This window comes from Lithobates pipiens, unplaced genomic scaffold (genome assembly GCF_037356315.1).
Source record: "Lithobates pipiens isolate NorthernLeopardFrog02 unplaced genomic scaffold, aLitPip1_a1.2 Scaffold_1, whole genome shotgun sequence".
NCBI lineage: Eukaryota > Metazoa > Chordata > Amphibia > Anura > Ranidae > Lithobates > Lithobates pipiens.
The window spans coordinates 146,686,423-146,712,333 of NW_027507685.1; the positions used below are offsets into that span (position 1 = coordinate 146,686,423).

The 25,911-nt window shown below is 41.2% G+C and overlaps 1 protein-coding gene across 1 annotated transcript in view; it reads right to left on the reverse strand.

The window, feature by feature from the left end:
* HMCN2 (hemicentin 2) overlaps positions 1-25,911 on the reverse strand; it is a 361,882-nt gene that overhangs the window by 209,269 nt on the left and 126,702 nt on the right. The window contains exon 16 of the mRNA XM_077478193.1: positions 777-968. Coding sequence (XP_077334319.1) covers positions 777-968 — 192 coding nt within the window. The remainder of the gene's footprint in view (positions 1-776; positions 969-25,911) is intronic.

The window sequence follows — 25,911 nt, forward strand, 5'->3', positions numbered from 1 at the left end:
TCGAAATCTGTAAGCAAAAAGTCGGGGGTGGGGCAGAGCCAAGCAGTGGGCGTCTATAGACACCCACAGCTAAGCTCAGGGTGAGCTCACATCTGCCCCCATAGCAAGTGGCTTGCTATGGGGGCAGACACAGAAGAGGAGGAATGGACAGCACCAATGGGGAACCTCAGAAGAGGATGAATGGACAGCACCAATGGGGAACCTCAGAAGAGGATGAATGGACAGCACCAATGGGGAACCTCAGAAGAGGATGAACGGACAGCACCAATGGGGAACCTCAGAAGAGGAGGAACGGACAGTACCAAGAGGGAACCTCAGAAGAGGAGAAATGGACAGCATCAACGGGGAACCTCAGAAGAGGAGAAACAGCCAGCACCAGCAGGGAACCTCAGAAGAGGAGGAAGGGGCTTCAATACCATTACATAGAGCAGGTGAGTATAACATGTTTATTATTTTGATTAAACATTGCATTTATAATGTTTTGAACTGCAATATATCCCACTTCTGTTCTTGGGTTTAGATATACTTTAAAATAAACATTAAAATAAATTTCTCAGGTGGTGTGCCAGTGTATGGGCAGAATATCTTTTTTGTCTGCCTTCATCCCAAAGCAGATGACGTAATTCTGGAGAGAACACTGACTTTAAATGTATTTTGGTGGCTATGGACTCCTGTCTATGTTACCCATTCATGTTATTAAAAAAATTGGGAAGTTTATTTCCTTAAAGGTAGTGCTATTGCATTTATTTGTGCTGCTTCAGCATTCTGTGCCTTACTTCTCATATGGACGGTGTTTGACCCAATGCCACCGATGATCTCTGTAGTTCCAGATGGGACTAGTGGCCCCTCATCTTGACGGGACCAGGACACGGTTGGTACAGGGCTCCCTTCAGCACTGCAGATGAGGTGCACACTCTCTCCAACATCCACTTCTACGTCTAAAGGAAAGTCTACAAACTGAGGAGGAACTAGAGGGAAGAAAAGACAAGGGGAAAAATATAAGCAAGCACAGAAAGGCTTCCACTGCCGCATGATAATCCAAACTAGTAAATCCAGTACACTGGTTAAAAAAAAAATGATTTAGTTGGTTAGTTAGATGGCAATTTTTTCTATACATCATTTTTATGCAATGCAATATTGGTCCAGGTACAATGGGTTACATTACAATATCCATTTAAACACATCAGCTCAAACATACAATAGATGCCAAATGTTTACACAAAATGCACGCAAAACTTTTAACCTAGTTCTGCTTAGACAGGCTTCCTTTAAAGGCCAAGTTCAGGCAAAACCATTTATGCGGTTTTGGAGTGAAAATTATTAGAGCTTAAATCAGGCTTTTATTGCTATCTTTGTGCCCATTGAGGAGACCTTTCCTCACTTCCTGTTAGGACAGGATATGATGGAAAATCTCTCCAACAGGGATGCAGACAGATCCAATAAACATATTATTAGAATGAGAAAGGGTTAGAACTTCAGGTAATGTTTTACTGTAATCTGTGCTTTTTTTTGTCTCAACTGTGCATCCCCCAATCCCCCATTTATTGTACAGTGTCACAGGGACAAAAAGTTCTCTGCTCAATCTGGAATAAAAACGTTACAGAAATTATAACTAAATCTAAAATAAAAATTTGGAATTAGGCTTTATTATTGAATAACATGCTCTGTAAATTTGTCACAAACTTCACCAATTCCAACTGGGCATATGACAAAAAATACATAATAAAAACTGCAAAGCAAAATAATCAGTACATTCAAATAAAAGGCAGCTAAACTTCAACATTTGCATTAAAAGCTGAGCCTGGCTCTATCTTGCTCACCATTGGCATTTCAATGACATGTGAGACCTCACTGACTAATAGGGAGGCTTGGGAAATGATACCAAAGCTCCCTCATAAAGATATAAAAACCAAAAGACATACCGCGCTAAATTGTAAATAAAAATAATTAAATAAAAAAATGACTGCTGCTTGATTAACCAAGTGATATCAACAAAGCAAAACAATACAAAAATAAAAATTGCGCTAATCAATGTGCTACCTAGTGCATGATTAATGACCACTTTAACAATTAATGAAAAAATTTGCAAATAGCTAGTCTAATCAAATGATTAGACAAAAATCACTGTGAATGATTAAATAGGAAGTGCTAAGTCCATGTAATGTTGACAAATCCCTGAGGAGTAAAGTGAAACCTCCAAGTGATGAAATATTGTCAGTGTCACACCAAGAGTGGTATTCAGAGACTCTTACCAGATAATTAGGACCACCTATCGCTAGGATGGTCACTTGAGTGATCAGAAAAAACTCTGCAAGGTATGAGGAAAACCCTTGAAGGACATCAGATCTGTTGCTGCCACCACTCCACTCACATCGGTATCTCCAGAACATCCATAAAGTTAAAATAGGAAGAAAAAGGCTCCAATAGCGTAATGCCATACAACCAAGTTTATTTAAAAGGAAAGCCAAATGGCTACTCGCAAGAATTAAAATTCATATGCGTGTAAAATAATCTCTTTGCCGGCAAACAAACATACACCCGTCCTTCCAGGATCACATGGAGCGTGATGACATCAGCACGTAGCTCCGCCCAACATTACATTGACTTATATTTTATATATTCCTTTGCACTTTTGCTCTTCGCTTATTAATGCGTTGTTAGCACTTCTTATTTAATCCTTCACAGCGATTTTTGTCTAATCATTTGATTACTCTAGCTATTTGCACATTTTTTCATTTTTCAATTGTTAAAGTGGTCATTAATCGTGCACTAGGTAGCACATTGATTAGCACGATTGTTATTTTTATACACTGTAGGTAGAATAGCAACATTTATAAATTGTGGATGTCACATAAGACCCCTTATCATGCGTCAACGGATGACAATGCATTTCTATGGGCAAAAGGATGACCATCCGTTAACCTCTGCTTCTGGTTTTATCCGTTTTTTAACGTTTACATATGCGGGCGCGACTTCCGTATGCGTTTTCTTTGCTGCGCGAGCTCGCGGCGACAGGGAGGCGCTTTAAAAAATGTTTTTTTTTCTTATTTATTTAATTTATTTTAAAATTAATAAATTGTTTTAAAAAAAAAAAAAATTGATCAAGGAATGTAAACACCCCTTGTGACAGTAATAGGTGGTGACAAGTACTCTTTATTGAGGGATCGGGGGTCTAAAAGACCCCCGATCCCTCCTTTACACTTCAAATTATTCAGATCGCCATTTTCGGCGATTCTGAATAGTGTATTTCTTTTTAAATCCCACGCCATTGGCAACCGAGTAAACGGGAAGTGACATCATGACGTCGCTTCCGTGTTTACAATTAGGAGACTGGAATGAAACCGCTTACGGCTTCATTCCAGTCCCTCCCTAGCCGCTGGAAGCAGCCGATGTGAGATCGGTGCTCCGATGGGAGCACCAGTAAGAGCGGCGGGAGGCGGCGGGAGGGGGGGAACGTCCCCTCCCGCTCCTCCGGCATAACAGCCGAGCGGCTTTTAGCCACATCGGTTGTTATAGCTGGAAAGCCGAACGCCGGCTCTAAAAACCGGTACCGGGATGATGCCTGCAGGTGCGGGCATCATCCCGGTATAACCCCCGGAACCCGAGTACGCACATCTGCATACGCTCAGCGGCAAGGGGAAAAACAATTCTCTTCAGCCAGTGTTGTCATCCAGATACCCCTTTCCTGACATCCACCGCAATTACACATTGGTCAAGATCTTCCACCGTATTCCCACTTGCTGACTGCACAGCACACTAGGATTGATTTACCAAAACTGAAGAGTGCAAAATCTGGTGCAATTATGTATAGTAGCTGATCAGCCTCTTAAGCCTCATACACACGATCGGATTTTCCGACGGGAAATGTGTGATGATAGGCTGTTGACGGAAAACCTGACCACTTGTACGCTCCATTGGACAACTGTTGTCGGATTTTCTGTGGACAAATGTTGGATAGCAGGTTTTAAAACTTTCCGTGGACAAATGTGTGTTGTCGGATTTTCCGATCGTGTGTACACAAGTCCTTCGGACAAAAGTCCAAAGTACAAACACGCATGCTTGGAAGCAAGGATGAGCCAGAAGTGCTCGGTCTTGTAAACCAGCGTTCGTAATGGAGAATTAACATTCGCGATGTGGCAGATTATGAAATCTCGAAATGGAGCGCACATTCTCTTCTTCTTTAATGGGATAATAATGAAGCTGCTTTGCTGGTGAGACTGATGGAGTTACTGCAAACGCAGTTTCAAAGGCTTTTTTTTTCTAGTGCTAAAGAATAATATTATTATGCTTTTTTTTTTTTTTTGTGCAAGTTACCACAACACCATTATTCCGTAGTTTTTAAGTTTAAAGATACAACTATGTTGGTGTTAATTTTACATTGTATTTTTTAAATATAACTGCCTACACCCAAACTGTCATTTGAAGTAAAAAATATAGCCAAGTATTATTCTCCACAATTTTTTTTTATAGTGCATTAAAAAAAGAAAACAAATAAAATTAGACATGCTATCTGCCGATAGAACTTAACCAAAAAGTGCATTCTCTGCATCCAAAAATATAAAAAATATAACAAATCAAATCATTATTATTCAACCAAACAATAAAATAAAAGCCTCATGCATGTATTCTGCTTCTTAATATAGGGGACCAACAATGCCAAGAGTTGGTGAAAGCAGGGGTCTATCATCCGGAGATAATTCCGACAAACATCTGGATTATTCTCCTGGAGCTCCCTCAGCAAAGGTATATGACATAATTGGTCACGATTAATAAAGCAACCAATTTTTGGTCCAAGAACTCCTCCTCCTGTTCCTGGACTGGACTTGGGTCAAAGCAATAACCCCAAGGCCAATAATAAATAACACGTTATCTCCTCCGATTCCGCAACATGTCCGGTTGATGAACGGCTGTTCAGAAACTAACTGAAAAGTACAAAATGAAAAGCGCAATCTGAAAAGCACGAACTGAAAAGCATGAAATGAAAAGCGTGAATCAACACTCACCAAACTTCTACAAACACAAAATTAGCAGAAGGGTGGCGCGAAAGAGCTGAAAAACCAAGCAGTACATCATTACGTTCATGTTTGTTGGCCAACAATTCCTTGCTGTTTGTAGGCAAGACGAAATCCAGGCACAATCCTTCAGACAAAAGTCCGAGGTTTTGTCTGTGGAAAATCCGATCGTGTGTACTAAGCTTAACTTTAGCTTGTTCATTTAAGCTTTGACAAAAAAATCCTGGAAGCTGATTGATTTCTCCAGTTTTAGTAAATCAACTCCAATGTGTTAAAACCAAAAGACCTGTACAAAACAGAGCCTTGATTGACTTCTGACCCTCCATCAAAGTTCATCCATGGAACGGATTATAGGAAAAATGAAAATAACATGAAGGCAGAACTCCCAAACTTAAACTAGCAGTTAAAAAAAAAAAAATGTAATTTTTTTAAAAAAACAGAATAGTATAAAAATATATTTAACCACTTGCCGACCGCCTCACGCCGATGTACGTCGGCAGAATGGCACGGGCAGGCATAAGCACGTACATGTACGTGATTTGCCTCCCGCGGGTCGGGGGCCCGATCGGGCCCCCGCCCGGTGCCTGCGGCGGTCGGTTTTCGTTCGGGAGCGATCCCGGACGAGGGGACGGCCATTCATTCATGGCCACCCCCTCGCGATCGCTCCCGACGAATGGAAATCCCCGGTGACATCACTTCCTCTCCTGTAATGTAAACACAGGAGAGGAAGTGATGTATTCTCTCCTCCGTGTCGGTATTTTTCGTTCCGACACGGAGGAGAGCGGATCAGTGAGTTGCACCAACACATCCCACACACAGTAGAACATGCCAGGCACACTCACACCCCCCCTTTACCCCCCGATCACCCCCCCAATTACCCCTGCCCCCCCAGTCACAGTGACACCAATGTCATTTTTTTTTTTTTTTTTTTTTTTTTTGCATTGGTGTCATTTGTGACTGTAATAACTGTTAGGGCAGTTAGGGTTAGCCCCCTTTAGTTCTAATGTACCCCCCTAACCCCCCCAATAAAGGTTTAACCCCGTGATCACCCCCCGTCGCCAGTGTCACTAAGGCTGGGTTCACATTGCAGCGGTTTATGAGAACGAATGTGATTCGCACCGCACTGCAGTGCAAATCACATCCGATCTCTGTGCGATTCGAGTTCAGCCATTCGCCGCACCCGCCGCACCCGCCACACCCGCCGCACCCGCCGCAAATTCGCACGGGACCCTTTTTTTGGCCCGCAGCAGAATCGGATCGCATGGGTGTTCACACCATGCGATCCGAGTTTGCAGATCGCACTGCGATATGCGAACTGATCTGGGGGTGTCAGTAACATTTCACTGACACTCCCAGCAGTTCGCATAGGGCAGTGTGAACTGCCGCCGGGAGGCATGCGATGCGGGAACCCGCCGCGGATTCGCGGCGTTTCCGCATCGCTCCAGTGTGAACCCAGCCTAATAAGCGATCATTTTTCTGATCGCCGTATTAGTGTCACAGGTGACGCTAGTTAGGCAGGTAGGTATTTAGGTTCGCCGCAGCTTTTTATAGCGCTAGGGACCCCCATATACTACCGCATAAAGCCCCCTGATTGCCCCCTAGTTAACCCTTTCACCAGTGATCACCATATAACTGTTACAGGTGACGCTGGTTGGTTAGTTATTTTTTTATAGTTTCAGGGCACCCGCCATTTATTACCTAATAAAGGTTTAACCCCCTGATCACCCGGCAGGTGTCATTTGTGACTAATAACTGTTAGGGCAGTTAGGGTTAGCCCCCTTTAGTTCTAAGGTACCCCCCTAACCCCCCCAATAAAGGTTTAACCCCGTGATCACCCCCCGTCGCCAGTGTCACTAAGGCTGGGTTCACATTGCAGCGGTTTATGAGAACGGATGTGATTCGCACCGCACTGCAGTGCAAATCACATCCGATCTCTGTGCGATTCGAGTTCAGCTATACAGATAGTATGGCTGAATTCGTGTCGCACCCGCCGCACCCGCCGCAAACTCGCACGGGACCCTTTTTTTGGTCCGCAGCAGAATCGGATCGCATGGGTGTTCACACCATGCGATCCAAGTTTGCAGATCGCACTGCGATATGCGAACTGATCTGGGGGTGTCATTAACATTTCACTGACACTCCCAGCAGTTCGCATAGGGCAGTGTGAACTGCCGCCGGGAGGCATGCGATGCGGGAACCCGCCGCGCATTCGTGGCGTTCCCGCATCGCTCCAGTGTGAACCCAGCCTAATAAGCGATCGTTTTTCTGATCGCTGTATTAGTGTCACAGGTGACGCTAGTTAGGCAGGTAGGTATTTAGGTTCGCCGCAGCTTTTTATAGCGCCAGGGACCCCCATATACTACCGCATAAAGCCCCCTGATTGCCCCCTAGTTAACCCTTTCACCAGTGATCACCATATAACTGTTACAGGTGACGCTGGTTGGTTAGTTATTTTTTTATAGTTTCAGGGCACCCGCCATTTATTACCTAGTCTCACTAGTGTACCCCTAAATTTAGGGGTGTCTACTTTCTAAAATGGGGTCATTTGGGGGGGGGGGTTTGTGCCATCTTGGCATTTTATGGCCTTCAAAACTGTAACGCCCTTAGAAAGCCTGAAGGCGGTGCTTGGTTTTTGGGGCCCCGTACGCGGCTAGGCTCCCAAAAAGTCCCACATATGTGGTATCCCCGTACTCAGGAGAAGCAGCAGAATTTATTTTGGGGTGTCATTTCACATATGCCCATGGCATGCGTGAGCAATATATCATTTAGTGACAACTTTGTGAAAAAAAAAAAAAGTTTGTAATTTTCCCGCAACTTGTGGCAAAATATAAAATATTCCATGGACTCAACATGCCTCTCAGCAAATAGCTTGGGGTGTCTACTTTCTAAAATGGGGTCATTTGTGGGGGTTTTGTGCCATCTTGGCATTTTATGGCCTTCAAAACTGTAATAGGTAGTGAGAAGTGAACTCAAAAAATTACGCCCTTAGAAAGCCTGAAGGCGGTGCTTGGTTTTCGGGGCCCCGTACGCGGCTAGGCTCCCAAAAAGTCCCACATATGTGGTATCCCCGTACTCAGGAGAAGCAGCAGAATTTATTTTGGGGTGTCATTTCACATATGCCCATGGCATGCATGAGCAATATATCATTTAGTGACAACTTTGTGAAAAAAAAAAAAAAAAAAAAAAAGTTTGTAATTTTCCCGCAACTTGTGGCAAAATATAAAATATTCCATGGACTCAACATGCCTCTCAGCAAATAGCTTGGGGTGTCTACTTTCTAAAATGGGGTCATTTGTGGGGGTTTTGTGCCATCTTGGCATTTTATGGCCTTCAAAACTGTAATAGGTAGTGAGGCGTGAAATCAAAAATTTACGCCCTTAGAAAGCCTGAAGGCGGTGCTTGGTTTTCGGGGCCCTGTACGCGGCTAGGCTCCCAAAAAGTCCCACATATGTGGTATCCCCGTACTCAGGAGAAGCAGCAGAATTTATTTTGGGGTGTCATTTCACATACGCCCATAGCATGTGTGAGCAATATATCATTTAGTGACAACTTTGTGTAAAAAAAAAAAAAAAATTTTTTTTTTGTCATTATTCAATCGCTTGAGGCAAAAAAATAAAATATTCAATGGGCTCAACATGCCTCTTATCAATTTCCTTAGGGGGTCTACTTTCCAAAATGGGGTCATTTGGGGGGGTTTTGTACTGCCCTGTCATTTTAGCACCTCAAGAAATGAGATAGGCAGTCGTAAACTAAAAGCTGCGTAAATTCCAGAAAACGTACCTTAGTTTGTAGATGTGACAACTTTTGCGCAAACCAATAAATATACAATTATTGACTTTTTTTTTACCAAAGACATGTGGCTGAATACATTTTGGCCTAAATGTATGACTAAAATTGAGTTTATTGGATTTTTCTAATAACAAAAAGTAGAAAATATCATTTTTTTTCAAAATTTGCGGTCTTTTTACGTTTATATCGCAAAAAATAAAAATCGCAGAGGCAATCAAATACCATCAAAAGAAAGCTCTATTTGTGGGAAGAAAAGGACGCAAATTTTGTTTGGGTACAACATTGCATGACCGCGCAATTACCAGTTAAAGCAGCGCAGTGCCAAAGTGTAAAAAGACCTCTGGTCATTTACCAGCAAAATGGTCCGGTCTGAAAGTGGTTAAAAGCAAAATATATTTTTTTAGTTTTGGTTTTAGTTTTTCTATTTGTCCTGGTTATTAGTGCCACTGGATCAAAAAACTGATGGTAAAAAAAAAAAAAAAGTACAGCTGTCACCGGAATAGATGGTAAGGGGGACCTTCGAATGGGGACCCTGTTCTGGTGACAATTCTATAAGAGATAAGAGATCTGAACCCAATTTAAAGGGATTTTCGCTCACTGTCTGTTGTCTCTGTGGGACAGCAAGTGAGGTGGAATCTCCTCCATGGGGAAAAAAAACCTGACAACATTTTAACCATTCTATTTCCCTTCATAAATAAATATTTTTTTTATGGTTTTATACTTTAAAAATGTTTAATATCTGCCTGGAGTTCAGTTCATAGTTGTTATAGCTCTAATTAGATTTATACACAAATGTCTAGGATTCCTAAGTCTACATTACCTGTCCAGGCAAGACACAAATATGCCCTTTAATAATGGCTTTTAACAATAATTAGGAGTTTTGGTTACTTTGTGTAATTCATCTACAAAGACCGGTAATGGACAATTTGTAGTTCCCTGGGCATAAAAGCAAACATAAATGACAGTACAAAAAGCTTTAATGTGTTCTTGTATATTTTCCAAGTTAAAAATCTGGATTCTTTCCTGACAGGGTGTGTGGCTACTTGAAAATTGTGTGTTGTATACACAGTGATTCCAAAGTTTTAGCGTAGGTCTAGTCACAAAAATCTCATATAAGCTTTAACATTTTAACTCACTTTTTCAGCAATTTTCAATCTTTGAAAATCTGCAGCTTTCAGTATCAAACCCAAAAGCATTGTCCTTTATTTAAAATCTGCTAGTACATCTAACACCCCCCAGACTAACGATGCGGCTGTCAAAATCTGCCCCCTGTGCTTCCTCATCCAGAGTGAGAGGTCAAGAGATATGCTAAAAAAAGAAGACTAATGTCGCGTACACACTATCGGAAAACTCAGCCAGAAAAGGACAGATGAGCGCTTTTGGTGGGAAAATGCGACCATGTGTATGCTCCATCGTACTTTTGCTGGCCGAATTCCAGCCAGCAAAAGATTGAGAGCATGTTCTCAATTTTTCGGTCAGAAAAAGTTCCGATCAGAAATTCTGATCATCTGTAGCAATTCCGACAAGCAAAATTCCTACGCATGCTCAGAAACAATTCAACACATGCTTGGAAGCATTGAGCTTCCTTTTCTCGGCTTGTCTTAGCATTGTACGTCACCGCGTTCTTGACGGTCGAAAGTTCAGCAAACTTTTGTGTGACCGTGAGTATGCAAGCCAAGCTTGAGCGGAATTCTGTCGGAAAAACCATCCAAGATTTTTCTGATGGAAAATCCGCTTGTGTACGCGGCATTATACAGCCACTACATCTAAGCTGCAATATATTACATTTTTGGTTTTGGGATTAATATCGCTTTAAGAATACCTAGTGATCCTGCCATGAAGGTCCTTATTCAGGTGAAAAAAGATATTCTGCCCATACACTTGCATGCCCCCTAAGGAATTATTGTATTATTATTTTAAAGTAGATCTAAACCCAAGAACAGAAGTGGGGTATATTGCAGCTTTAAACATTCTTCTTGCCATTTTTTTATTAAAATAATAAACTGTATGTTGTGCTCCTGCATTGTCACCCTTTTATATAATACTACTTTCAAAAATGTAAGTTCTCATAAGGATTGTCCTGGAGTGCCAGAGAAAATCAGCAACTTATGCCCCGTACACATGGTCGGATTTTCTGATGGAAAATGTTCGATGGGAGCTTTTTGTTGGGAATTCTGACCATGTGTAGGCTCCATCAGACATTTTTCCATTGGAATTTCCGAGACACAAAAGTTGAGGTCTGGATCTCAAATTTTCCAACAACAAAATCCATTGTCGGAAATTCCGATCGTGTGTACATAATTCCGAAGCATAAAGTTCTACGCACGCTCGGAATCAAGCAGAAGAGCCACACTGGCTATTGCACTTAAATTTTCTCAGCTCGTCATACGTCAACGTGTTCTTGACGCCCCGGAATTTCTAACAACATTGTGTGACCCGTGTGTATGCAACACAGGTTTGAGCCAACATCTGTCGGAAAAAAATGCCATGGATTTTGTTGTCGGAATGTCCGATCATGTGTACGCAGCATTACTCAACTTGCCATCAGCTCCACTGAGCTTAAATATTGGTTCAGTGCAGAGATAGCCTTTAAAGTCCAATTGAAGTCACAGAAATATATATATATGCAGTCAGATAAATATTGTACTAAAAATTAGACTTGTGTACAATGGAAAATTTCGTTTAGTTTTGTTTCGTTGTCATTTGTAAAATACATCATTTAATTCTGTTATATTCGTTATGTTATGTTAATACGTTTTCGGATAATTCATTATTATTCGTAGAGTGTCGAATTCATTCGTTCGTATTCGTTGAAATTCTCTATTTATGTATGTATAGACATTCGTGATAATGATTCGTAGTTTGGAAAGTCGTTTGTTTATTGAATCTTTTAACACACACAATGACAACGTCTCTTCTCCTCAGCTCAAATACAATACAACACCCTTCTAACTCAGTTCGCAGGAATGCACTTTGCCAGTAATCCATCCTCCGGCACAAAATAATTAGCTGATTGGACTATAAGATTTACTTTGAGCTGACCTTTTGTTTCATTAGATCTTTAAAGAATTACCGAATTATGTCGAATTCATTTGAATTCATTTGTTATATTTCTTTCGTATTCGTTGTTATTCGTTATTTTTTTAATCGGACATTCGGATGCATCCGAATGTCCGAAAGATGCAAAATTCTGCCGAATTCCGATTCGTTACGAAACGAATTGCCCAAGCCTACTAAAAATACCTTTGTCAGAAGAATACATTAATTAGGGTAGCAGACTATAGCCTGCAGTGTTGATCGAACGGGAAAAATCAGACAGGGCAGTTGTACAGAAGTCAATTGGTAGATTATCTACTGTACAACCACAGTGCTCATAGTTACATAGGTGGTAAGGTTAAATAAAGACGCTAGTCTATCCAGTTCAACCTGTGTGGGTGTGTGTATGCATTTATATCTCTACCCCCTCCCATGGATGGAAAAAAGCAGATGCTGTGTAAAGGATATGGTAAGGAGACCAATTTATACAGCTGTAATCGACTGCTGCCAAAATGTGGCAAAGCCAGCGATGTATTTTGCTGGCAAAAATGCAAAAAGCCAGTTATGTATTTGGCAGCCAAAGATGACATAAGGCTGTGTAGCAAGACCATGGGCTTGCCGATCAATCCCAGGACAATCCAGGGAGACTCAGGCAGGGGATGGGTAGCCAAAGCTAGCAGACGGCTCGCGGATGTGGCGTCGTGCCGTGGTAATCACTGGATTCGGCGTGTGTAGAGACATCAGGAGATAGCAATAATGTTCCGTGGGACACTCTCTCAGAAGGCTGTCATCATGACGGCGCGTTTTGGGCATGGCCCATCTTTAGGATTTGTCTTGTTGGACCATTAAACATTTTATATGTTTGGAACTGTGGTTTTGTTCTTTCATCTATATGGAACTATAACTACCAGCCACCAGCTTTCACAACACTGGTTTGTGGCTGTACGCACTTAACGAATCCCTCAGCGCTTTGTGGTTATGTTGTTTATGAACATTCAGGCTGCTTTTTTGACAGGTAGAGCTGTTCACTTCACAGCTGAGATGTTGGTATTATGTGGCTGATGGAAGACCAAGATGGTCTTGTTTGTTAATGCTAATTTGTCAATGTAAAATAGGATGGTGTGCTCTGGACTTTAACATCTCAAGGGTCCCACTCTCTGTATTGTGCTGGATTTTTCAATTTTTGGTCTATTACAGTCACATATATTATGACACTACGTTGGACAAGCGTTGTTTTATGAGCAATTTTGGGTCCCCATTTATGCATGGGTGCATTTTGGGCCCACTAGTTTAAGGTTTCTTGGCCCAAACTGATGTCCATTCTGTTGATCTCTTTATTGGTTGCCCTTCATTGCCTCCCCATTGTCCAATGTGATTAGCTTTGCTTATTAACACATTTGTTTTATTATAAGATTTGGTGTGTAAGGCATCTGTCATATCTAAAATAGAATCCTGAAAAGGCAGGGTTTACTGCAAAACGTGTTGACTTAAAATATAACAGTAGTTATTTAGGCTATATGTATTTTTAATACCCACTGCACTCTGTTATTTTTATATGTATACATCTTTTATGGTATCTTTTATGGTATCGGTATAATAAAACATTGATGTTTTTAATGAAGTGTTTCTTGTATAAAATACCTGTTGGTCATCCTTGAACACCCCATTTGTTTTCTTTGGGTTGATGGTCTACTAGTAGATAAGCTGTTGAGCTTGAATTTTTGTTTCCTCCACAGATATTATTAATTGCATAAATCCTAATCATCACACCAGTTGTGTCACATGGGAGTGAGAGAAATAAGTCACACGCAGCGAAACAAAAAGGCAAAAGGCCTTGGAAAGGTTAGCATTTGCTGATTGGGCCACCATTAAAGTGAACCTATCTCTTTGCCTACATGGTAAAAGAAGAAGTTTGCTTTATGCCGCCCATGTACACATTAGACAACTATCTCCTATTCTAAACCTTTTTGACGGATCACAGCCAACGATAGCACTGAGCCATGGAAGAAAAAGTTTTTAGGATTAGAAGTCCTTGCTCAATCATTTATACTTTCATTGTAGCCTGTAGTGAATGAGGTGGGCCCCTTTCATTACCCTTAACAGTAACAATCTAGAAAGTGATTTAGTTTCATGTACATGGACATAAATTCATCCTTGGTGTCTCTGCACATCTTTAGATTTCGAATTACAGCATGTTCCTTTGTTTTAGTTTTCATAGTATAATCATATACACACTAAACAATGCAAAACCTTACTTTCCAAAAAATGTTTGCGCCAATGATCACACATCCATGTGCCATCGATAGATATGACCAGAGTATGAACTCATCACTGAATTCCAGATTTATCATTTAGTCAGGATTGTACCACTGACTCAATCAGTATGGAGTCACCCCTACAGCTGCATATATGTTAAACAAAATATATTAAGTAATCCCAAGCCATGTTTTGTGTTTGACGCACAGTACTTATTTATTTTCTTCCTCCGAGACATACTTATTTATTTAATAATCTCCACAGCACACGTCTGGAATCTGAATTGTATTTTCGGTGCTTCCTGAAAACATGGTTTTAGTAGATGACTCATCTCACCAAGGAATCTTTAAGGCATCAGCTAGCAGTTTGTGATTTATTTTATTTATTGATGTTTGAGTGGTGTTGGTGACATTGTGATGGTATGATGTCATTGCTCTTACTGGTGGGATGAGTGATGTAATGATGTAAGTGTTGCTTTGTATGGCTTTCCAGTCTTTTATGAGTATTGCGGAAGTGGGTCAGACCGCCACCGGGCTGAAGCCTGATACAAAATGACGGCTTGTCTGGTATATCATTTGCCCGGGAGGTTCGTTCATATCACAGCTTGGCTTTTAAGTGCTTTAAATGCCTGTCATCTTTGACAACCCTTGAGATCTATTTTCATTAATTTTTTTTTTGTACTTGTTTCAAAGACCTGTTCCCAGGGCCAGTGCATAATGGATGCAATAAATTGGGCATGAAGAACTCAAATGAAGCGGAATGGTGACTACAAATAAGTGAAGCGTTGATCTGTCGGCAGGTTCTAATGTTGCTGCTGTTACTCACCAGAGCCAATCTGCTTTAAAGCGACCTTGTTGCTACAATTAAATAATAAAGATAGAGCTACACTGTCAAAGAAGATCTTTAATACTGGTTTCAGCATAAAATGTTGGGGTTGATTTACTAAAACTGGAGAGTACAAAATTTGGTGCAGCTCTACATAAAAAAGTTTTTTTTGTCAAAGCTTAATTAAACAAAGTCAAGTTAGAAGCTGATTGGCTACCATGCACACTTGCACCAGATTTTGCCCTCTCAAGTTTTAGTAAATCAACCCCAATGTCTTCGCTCTCATAAAGATTTATGGGTGCTATCCCTAGCGGACACTTCCAGGTTTAGCGAATACCTAGTCCCCTGTCCAGGGACTTTGCTTCCTCCACCCACCCACACTAATAAACCAGCAGCTGTTAGGAGTAACCACATTACCAGTGGAGACCAGGTATCCGAGACACAACTCTACATGTAGCTCTTCAAGAAAGCGAAGATTGTAGTCATCGTCCACTGGGAAGATATTACATTTCTTAATACTACTATTAGGTCCTAAATTAAGAGAAATTATATATTTATTGGCACCACATCCCAGTATTGAAATCTATAAAAACTGGAGAGAATTAGGGACTTTAAAGGTGCAAATAAACACAAGAAAAGATCAAAATCATTATTTATTAGAAATCAATAAAACTCATTGTATAAAACAAATGTTTTCAAATACATGTATCGAAATTATTAAAAAATGATACTTCCACTCAACATGTTTCGCCGAATATTTGCACAGCTTCTTCAGGAGTATATGCATCTATCTGAATTAAACAATAAAGAATTAATGAAAGAAAATGTTTAAAAAATGGATAATAACTATTGTTCTAACTAATTAGAACAATAACTGTATAATCATAACATAATTTAAATACAAAAAAGAATACACATCAGTAATAATACATATTGGTGTACATAATAAAGTGCTTTCTTGTACTATGCCCTCAGTAATTCCACTGGCATTAGCATTGTCATAATTATTTATAAATTATGATACATACCTGAGAGATATTAATTTATGGTTTCAGTGGTAGTTGGTAGTTGATACACCACATAGAAAAGGTCTGGACAGCTCATTAGGCAGCTATAGAGAGTTCAGGCTATACAAAGAATATAATTAAAATGAAAAGTAATGTTAACCACAAAGTGTATGTAATTGCCCCTCCCGCGGGTTCACGTAGGAATCTAACATTCCTTGTAAGTTAATTTGTTTACCTTTGTTTCACTCACAACACTTTGTGGTTGACATGAATTTTAATTATATCATTTGTATAGCTTGGACTTTGCATCCTCTCTCTGGCTGCCTAATCAGCTGTCCAGATCTTTTCTATGTGGTGTATCAACTACCATTGAAACCATAAATTAATATCTGATATAATTTCTCTAAATTATAATTATTTATAATTTATAAATAATTATGACAATGCTAATGCCAGTGGAATTACTGAGGGCATAGTACAAGAAAACACTTTATTATGTACACCAACATGTATTATTACTGATGTGTATTCTTTTTTGTATTATTTAAATTATTATGGTATGATCATACAGTTATTGTTTATCCATTTTTGTACATTTTCTTTCATTAATTCTTTATTGTTTAATTCAGATTGATGCATACACTCCTGAAGAAGCTGTGCAAATATTTGGCAAAACATGTCGAGTGGAAGCATCATTTTTAATAATTTCGATAGATGTATTTGAAAACATCTGTTTTATACAATTGATTTTATTGATTTATAATAAAAAATGATTTTGTAATTTTCTTGTGTTTATTCATACCTTTAAAGTCACCAATTCTCTCCGGTTTTTCTTACATTTCTTCTTTTACAAGGTAGCTCTGCATTTAATATTTCATTGTCAATTTAAATGTTTAAAATTATCTACCCATTGCAAACAGCAAATTATAATTTTCTATATCTCACCAAAATTTCAGTTGTTTCCTTGCAATCATGGCAACACAATGTACAAAACGCCTACATAAATCCTTTTTTTTTTCCTGGTCACGTAATTTGCTCACTGCTTTAATTTGTAATTTTTCAGCTAGTTGTACTATTGTTTTTTGCGGGGTTAGCAGTATTAGCCAACTAACCATGTATATAGTGGGCCTCCAGTGCAGCCTCTGACATCCACAAAGGGCCACACTTAATTTTTAGTATATGTATTAGTAGATAAGGCTTTGAAAGATGGCAGATATACTAGAGGAAATGATGGTCATAGACTCAAGACATGCAACAGGTGTTGTTGAGGACTGGGAGACTTCCTTCCAGAAACAAAGTGACTGAGGCCTGTTACATGAGCCTAGGGAAGATCACTGCTGGAGCACATCTTTCCATAGCAATGCTCCCATTCCAGATTGCTGAGGTCCAAGGGCCACACAACAACCACCAAAGAGCAGCATGTGACCCTCAGGGTGACAGGTTGACACCAGGGGACTAAATACAGAGTATAAAAATGTAATTACTTACTTATTTTTGAAGCCAATTGATATTGTTTTTCGTTGATATAAAACTAGAGTAAAGCTAGTCAAACATGCATAGATATCATTCATCCAGTCTGCATCCTGAACAAAAGGAATCTTAGCAGATTCATCCTTCCACGTTACACAGTGTGGATGGATGAATCTTCTGCTGCCAGCTACTGTATCTTTAGATCAAAGTTAGTTGAGCCAGGTGGTGCTAGCCCAGTAGGGCCACCCACAGCTTAAGTTTCAGGCAATTCAGCAGGAAACTGATGAAATTTGGTCCATGTATGCCCATCCTCTTCCACCGGCACAATAATGCACACTTGGGCAACCCTGATCGGCACTGTATTGAATAAGGTTTTGTAATAAATGTAGCGTTTACCTCCGATGGGGCTACTGAACACAGACAAATTTTACAGAAGCCGCCAGTCACCCAAGCGCACCAGCAATTAAAGTTCAGTCTAGGGGATGGGTTTCATGGATTTATTGATCAAAAAATGTTATCGGGGAGGGGTTTATGATCACAGGATACTCCAACAGCAGCAAACAAACTAGCGTCCTTCTAGTCTTTCAATATCAGCTTCTCTTGAGATAGCAGGGGATGTCAGTATATGAAGGCCCCACAGCTGTAGACCACAGGGCAATAATTAAAAACTGTTTTTCTTATGTTTCTTTGTAATTGTCAGTCCCCAGTAATATCACTACTCACAGACAGTGTCCTAGGAGTTGTTTGCCACCCAGTCTCCTCAGGTAGATCCTCAAAAAGGGAGATGACAAAATTCTTCTCCAGACCTGGACTCTGAAACAGCATCTTTCAGCAGGTATCCCTTTTTTTTAGCTATCTTCCTTGGCCCCTTGCAGCAAATGCTGAGGCCCAAACAGTGATGTCTTGTCTTAGTGATTCTTCTCCTTGGGGCAGTAGCCCCAAGAGTACAGGGACCCTACCTGACGAGGAAAGAGCAAGCTGCTCAGGGATCCTACACATTTATCACCTCCCCAGCCTCTCTTGGATGCCCCTTTGCAGGGATTGGCCAGGGTATGATAAATATTCAGCTGAGCATTTGAATCTCCCTCCCCATGCTCTGTAAGCTTCTTCCACAGGCAGGGGGAGGCAATCAAGCCTGAAAGGAAATCCTGAGCAGACCAAACAATCAATAACTACTCGACTCACTACAGTGGAGCCAAACTAAATTTACCTAACAGCCTGGAAACAACCACTTCACTCACTATAGTGGAGCGAATAACTAAATTTACCTAACAGCCTAATTGGGAGGGCTATAAATAAAGCCACCTCCCTCTCTGTCACTCTCCTCTTTCGAAGCACACTGCATTCGTCTCTTCACTCCAATTTCTCTAAGAATAGCGGTGATCTACAGGCCCCCTGGACCAGTATCAACATTTCTTGATGACTTCTCTGCCTGGCTACCCTACTATCTTTCTTCTGAAATCCCCACAATCATTCTCGGGGACTTCAACATCCCTATTAATACTAACACTTCTGCCCCTTCCAAACTTCTCAGCCTAACCTCCTCCTTTGACCTGAAACAGTGGATACATGATCCTACTCACTCCGAAGGCAATATCCTTGACCTCGTTTTCTCTCACCTTTGCACTTCATGCAACCTCTCTAACTATCCATTCCCTCTCTCTGATCACCACCTTATTAGTTTCACTCTCTCCCTCTCCTTCACCTCCTCTCCCTCCAACCGCATTAAAGTTACCCGCAGAAACCTACGTCATCTCGACCCTTCTCTTCTCTACTCTGCTATTGACAACCTCTACAACAAAATCTAACCCCTATCCTGCACCAACCTAGCCACTTCTGTCTACAACACTTCACTTCTAGCCTCTCTGGACTCACTGGCCCCCCTCACTACACACAGAATCAAGCCCCGACCCCTTCAACCTTGGCAAACAGATGTCACTAGAAGTCTGAAAAAACATAGTCGTGCTCATGAGCGCCTGTGGCGCAAGACCAAGTCTCAGAGAGATTTCAACCAATATAAATCTGCCCTCCAAAAATACAATTCTAGCCTCCTCTCTGCCAAGCAGAACTATTTTATCACTCTCATCAGCAACCTATCATGCCGTCCCTGTCAACTCTTCTCTACTTTCAACTTTCTACTTCGTCCTCCTCCGCTTCCCCCCGCCAACTCACTCACTGCCCAGGAGATTGCTAATCACTTCAAACAGAAGATTGATACAATTCGCGCGGAGATCTCTACTGTTCTGATACCCTCCACACTTTACACATCATGCCCACAGGCACAATCATTACTTCCCTCTTTCAACCCCACCACTATAGACGAAGTTGCTAAACTACTTGGTAATGTCCACCTTACCACCTACCACTCTCTAACTCACATCTTCAATCTCTCCCTCTCTTCTGGCATCTTCCCCAACTCTCTAAAACATGCACTTGTCAAACCCATACTTAAAAAACCCTCACTGGACCCATCCAATCCTAACAACCTACGCCCCATCTCCTTGCTCCCCTTTTTATCCAAACTACTCGAACGTCTGGTCTACAACCGACTGAGTGTCCACCTCGCTGATAATAGCCTTCTTGATCCCCTTCAGTCTGGATTTCATCCTCAACACTCCACTGAAACTGCTCTCCTAAAACTAACAAACGATCTACTAACGGCCAAAACCAAACAACATTATTCTGTACTCCTCCTCCTGGACCTCTCTGCTGCCTTTGATACAGTTGACCACCCCCTCCTTCTCAAAAAACTCCACACCTTTGGTCTCCGTGACTGTACTCTACGATGGTTCTCTTCCTACTTATCCAACCGCACCTTTAGCGTTTCTTACAACTCTACTTCCTCCTCTCCTCTTCCTTTCTCTGTTGGGGTCCCCCAAGGTTCTGTTCTTGGACCACTCCTATTTTCAATCTATACCTCCTCCCTGGGTCAACTGATACCAATACCACCTCTATGCTGACGACACCCAAATCTATTTCTCTACCCCTCAGCTCACTCCCTCTGTATCCTCACGTATCACTAATTTACTATCAGATATATCAGGCTGGATGTCACATCACTTCCTCAAAATCAATCTATCCAAAATCGAACTTATAATTTTTCCTCCCCCATATGCCCCTTCCCCTGATCTCACTGTCAAAATGGATGGCACAACCATAAGCCCATGCCCTCACGCGAAGGTTCTAGGTGTAGTCCTGGACTCTGAACTCTCCTTCAAGCAACACATCCAATCGCTGTCCAAATCCTGCCGCCTCAACCTCCGCAACATCTCCAAAATACGCCCCCTTCTAACCAATGACACAACAAAGCTCTTAATTCACTCGCTGGTCATCTCCCGCCTCGACTACTGCAACTCCCTTCTCATTGGTTTACCTCTACATAGTCTATCACCTCTTCAATCCATCATGAATGCCGCTGCCAGACTCATCCACCTTACCAATCGCTCTGTGTCTGCTACTCCTCTCTGTCAATCCCTCCACTGGCTTCCGCTCAGCCAAAGAATTAAATTCAAAATACTAACAACTACATACAAAGCCATCCACAACTCCGCCCCAGCTACATCACTAGCTTAGTCTCTAAATACCAACCTACTCGTTCTCTTCGTTCCTCTCAAGACCTCCTGCTTTCTAGCTCCCTCATCACCTCCTCCCATACTCGCCTCCAGGACTTTTCCAAAGCCTCTCCAATCCTATGGAATGCCCTACCCCAATCAGTCCGCCTATCTCCTACTTTATTAGCTTTTAGATGATCCCTGAAAACACTTCTCTTCAGAGAAGCCTACTCCACCCACACCTAACTGTATTTTAATTTTCTCCATCAGCTCATCCCCCCACAGTTATTACCCTTTGTTTCAACTTGACCCTCCCTTCTAGATTGTAAGCTCTAACGAGCAGGGCCCTCTGATCCCTCCTGTATTGATTTGTATTGTAAGTGTACTGTCTGCCCTCATATTGTAAAGTGCTGCACAAACTGTATAATAATAATAATAATAATAATAGGAGGGCTCCAAATAAACATAAATTTGACAATCAATAATGTACTGATGCTTCTCAGACAGGCATTTACAAGCTAAGATTAAATAACGCACATGTGTTTAGAGTATAAAAAATGGGCAGTGGCAGTTACCATATTTCTGTTATCACAGATTCACTTTAATTTTTTTGCCCTGTGACATACTATAGATCCACTGCTAGCAGCCACATAAACATTAAAAGAATGATCTGGTGGAGTATAACGTGCCAAAGAGCATCTGCTAATGGCAATATCACCAGGGCCGTCTTTAATATTGATTGGACCCTGGGTAAATATTTTCTTGCGCCCCCACACACACACAGACACACACAATCAAGCTATAAACGGAGCAATTTTTTTTTCCTGCAGCCACAGGTTGTAGGAAAGAAAATATCTAGATTCCACCATCAACACATTGTTGAAAGGGGATTCCCTCCTGTGAAAACCATTGTGTTCTCCTGGCAGGGGAAGTGGTCCATACTGGCAGAACACATTATTATTGCTAGCGGCTAGCAATAATCACATGTAAAATCTGACAGGCTGGTTGTACCCAAGTTGATAGATGGTACATTCAGCATGCCCATACATGGTTCAAATCTTGGCCAGTTCCTGCTGAACTGGCCGAGACGCGAACTGTCTATGGTCGGCTTTATCTAAAAAAATTTTTACTACTGTACACATAAAGAACTGGTCCACACTCACTGATTGGTTGCTAGAGGTTACTGCACATCTCTGCCACTCACCGATAGGCTGCTAGATGTTACCGTACATCATTGCCACTCACCGATTTGTTGCTAGAGGATATTGCACATCATTACTGCTCACCCATTAGTTGCTAGAGGTTACTGCACATCATTACCATCCACTAATTGTTTGCTAGAGAGGTTACTGCACATTAATTCCATTCACTATTTGGTTGCTAGAGCTTACTGCACATTAATACCATTTACTTTTTGGTTGCTAGAGAGGTTACTGCACATTATTACCATTCCCTGAATGGTTGCTAGAGGTTACTGCACATTAATACCATTCCCTAATTGGTTGCTAGAGGTTACTGCGCATAATTACCATTCACTAATTTGTTGCTAGAGGTTACTGCACATTAATACCATTTACTGATTGGTTGCTAGAAAGGTTACTGCACATGAATACCAATAATACTATATACTGATTGTTAACTAGAGAGGTCTGCACGTTATTACCATTACCTGATTGGTTGCTAGAGAGGATACTGCACATTAATACCATTCGTTGATTGGTTGCTAGTGGTTACTGCACATTAATACCATATACTGATTAGTCCTGCCCCCGCTCTCTTTAATCCCTTTCCTACTGACAAAAGAAGGGAGAGAAGAATCCACACACAGTCCGATCTGTGTGTTTGATCTCCGCGCTGCTGACCAAAGAAGGGGGGCGAGCGGGGGAACACAGAGCCGCTCTGTCTCACTTCCTGTTACAGTAGCTCCAGTTCCAACAGAGGGAGTAGCTCGACTGCGACATGTATAGCCCACAGCTGTGCCTATCTCCTGTCACAGTGTAGCTGCTTGAATTAACGAGCTCTGAGAGCAAGCGGGGGGATCGGCTGCACCCGCTACATGTGGAAAAATATTTGTGGGCAGCACGGGCTCAGGGGTCATCTGCGATGGGCTCCACAACAATGATAGGGCCCAGGGCAGCTGCCTCGTTTGTCCTGCATTAAAGGCGGACCTGAATATCACCCTTTAAATTACATATAGTTACATACTAGGTGGGTTTGAAAAAAATCCATCAAGTCCAACCTATGTGCGTGATTATATGTCAGTATTACATTGTATATCCCTGTATGTTGTGGTTGTTCAGGTGTTTAGCTAATAGTTTCTTGAAACTATCGATGCCCCCTGCTGAGACCACCACCTGTGGAAGGGAATTCCACAGCCTTACCGCTCTTGAAGCAAAGAACCCTTTACGTAGTTTAAGGTTGAACCTCTTTTCTTATAATTTTAATGAGTGGCCACGAGTCTTGTCAAACTCCCTTCTGCGAAAAAGTTTTATACCTATTGTGGGGTCACCAGTATGGTATTTGCATATTGAAATCATATTCTCTCTGGAGAAAAGATGCTTGAGAGAGAATAAGTTTAGTGCTTGCATCCTTTCTTCATAACTAATATCCTCCAGACCCTTTATTAGCTTTGTTGCCCTTCTTTGTACTCGCTCCATTTCCAGTACATCCTTCCTGAGGACTGGTGCCCAGAACTGGACAGCATACTCAAGGTGCGGCTGGACCAGAGTCTTGTAGAGCAGGAGAATTATCGTTTTACCTCTGGAGTTGATCCCCTTTTTAATGCATGCCAATATTCTGTTTGTTTTGCTAGCAGCAGCTTTGCATTGCATGCCATTGCTAAGCCTATCATCTACTAGGACCCCAGGTCCTTTTCCATCCTAGGTTCCCTTAGAGGTTCTCCCCCCAGTGAGTAGATTGCATTCAATTAAAATAACATGCTAGCAGGCAACATTACAGCATCATTAATGTAAGCTATTTTTGCGGTTTATACCCTCTGTATGACATCTACAACTATGGAAGGCATTTTTACAGTATACAAACTTCTATACAATTGGTAATAAGTATCAGAGCAGAATACAAGCACATATTCATGAGAATGGTAATAGAACAAAGAACGTTTCTTATTTAAGACATTAAAACATGTGTGTGTACAAGCTTATCTATACGGATGAACTGGAAACAATAAACAATGTTACATCTTGCGGCGTCATTCGATAACTGGTTGCAGATCTATTAAGCAGCTGTAATGTGTTTAAACAGTAATGATATTCCAGAACTTTTATCACTTGGAAACACTTGGCATTTCAGTGGAAGTACATTTCTCTAACTGTCGCTTTTGTTAACCCAATAGTAATAATAATAATAATTATAATAATAATAATAATAATAATAATAAACCTTTAAGCTAGCCAGCAAAAAGTAAATTGTTTAACCACTAGCTATTTAGGGCAATTTTGATTTTTTTTTTTTACATACATGTTACAATTAAACATTTTTACCTGCAATTTTAGAAGCAATTTTCTGGAACACACTTAAATGAATTTAATGCACACAATCATAATATAATATCCATTTTTTTTTAAATAGATACCAAACATGTGAAATGGCAGCAAACTAAGGTACCTAACTGTCCATAGGTGATGCTTTAAAAGCCTTTACAGTTTATTAGTTTAGAGGTGATTGTGAATGATGGCCCTTGAATTATTGCTCTCCCTCCAATGTTGTTGACGATACCTCACATGTATGGGGCAATCACCATTTACATATGCTTGACATACCTACGTACATGTTTGCATTTGCAAAAGTATAAATATTTTTATTTATTTTATTTATATAATTTTTTTGGTTTCTTTTACACTTTGTACATTTTAGTTAATTTGCGATAGCTTTGGGCAGATGGCAGGTAGACCCCCTAATGTCTCCCTAGTTCACCAAAGCAGCTGATCAAACACAGCTCTGTAACAACCAGGGAATGACAGCTCTGAAACTGGAAGTGACAAAATTCTTCTCACTTCCAGCTTCATTCATCACAGAGAAGATCAGAAAACAGATGTTTCTCCATCTTCTCTGTGGGAAGCTATCTGCAGCAACGCAGGGAGCCACAGCAGTTGGCAGTGGGAGGGGGTTCCTTTTTGTCCTTCCCAGCACTGCAAAAATGACAGCTGTTGGATCACTTTTGTATGACAGTCAATCGCAGGCTGATAAAAACAGTATCAGGATCATGACTATGATTGCGGTATAACCACTTACTAACAGGACTTTTTAATACATACGTTGGTCAGCAAGCGGTAAACTAAGCTTTTGTTGCATACATTTGAAAACACATGGTAAAGTCACAGTGCCGTGTCAAGGCCCCTCTGGTTAGTGGAGTCCCTTAATGAAAACTGTATGCTGGAATTCCTCAGCTGCCTTGTAAAGATGATTTCTGAACTTCTGGTGTGTTGCTGCACCTTTAATTAGGAAAGGGCAGACTCCAGGCTCGCTATATACTCTGTATGTGGGTAGGTGCAGCATGATGTAACAGCAGTAAACACTTAGAAAGCTGTTGCAGAAAACAGAACTGTATTGAAATTGTAGTTTAGTCATGCACGACAAGTCCAGTGGGAAGGCAACCTGACTCACAGGATGCACAGTGATGCGTAGTAGCAGAGCAGGTTTTCAAGTGTTCCAACAGCGGCTGTCTTGAGGGACACAATGAGGCATGCCTGGTCCTTACCTAGGTGGTGAGGCTTCCAGGAAGGATGGCGTGCCTCTGCACATTCCCTACTCATCTGGAATGTCTCCCTGAGCTAAGCACTCTCCCTGACGGACTGGTAACCTCTCCCTACTCTATCCACACGTGAAATGCTCACCAAATGCGGGAGGCAGGGTCTATTAAATAGACTCTGCCTGACCCAAGATGGCCGCAAAAATCAAATAGTCCAGTCGGATGCTGCCTCTCTGTCACAGAAGAGGTCATAGAGG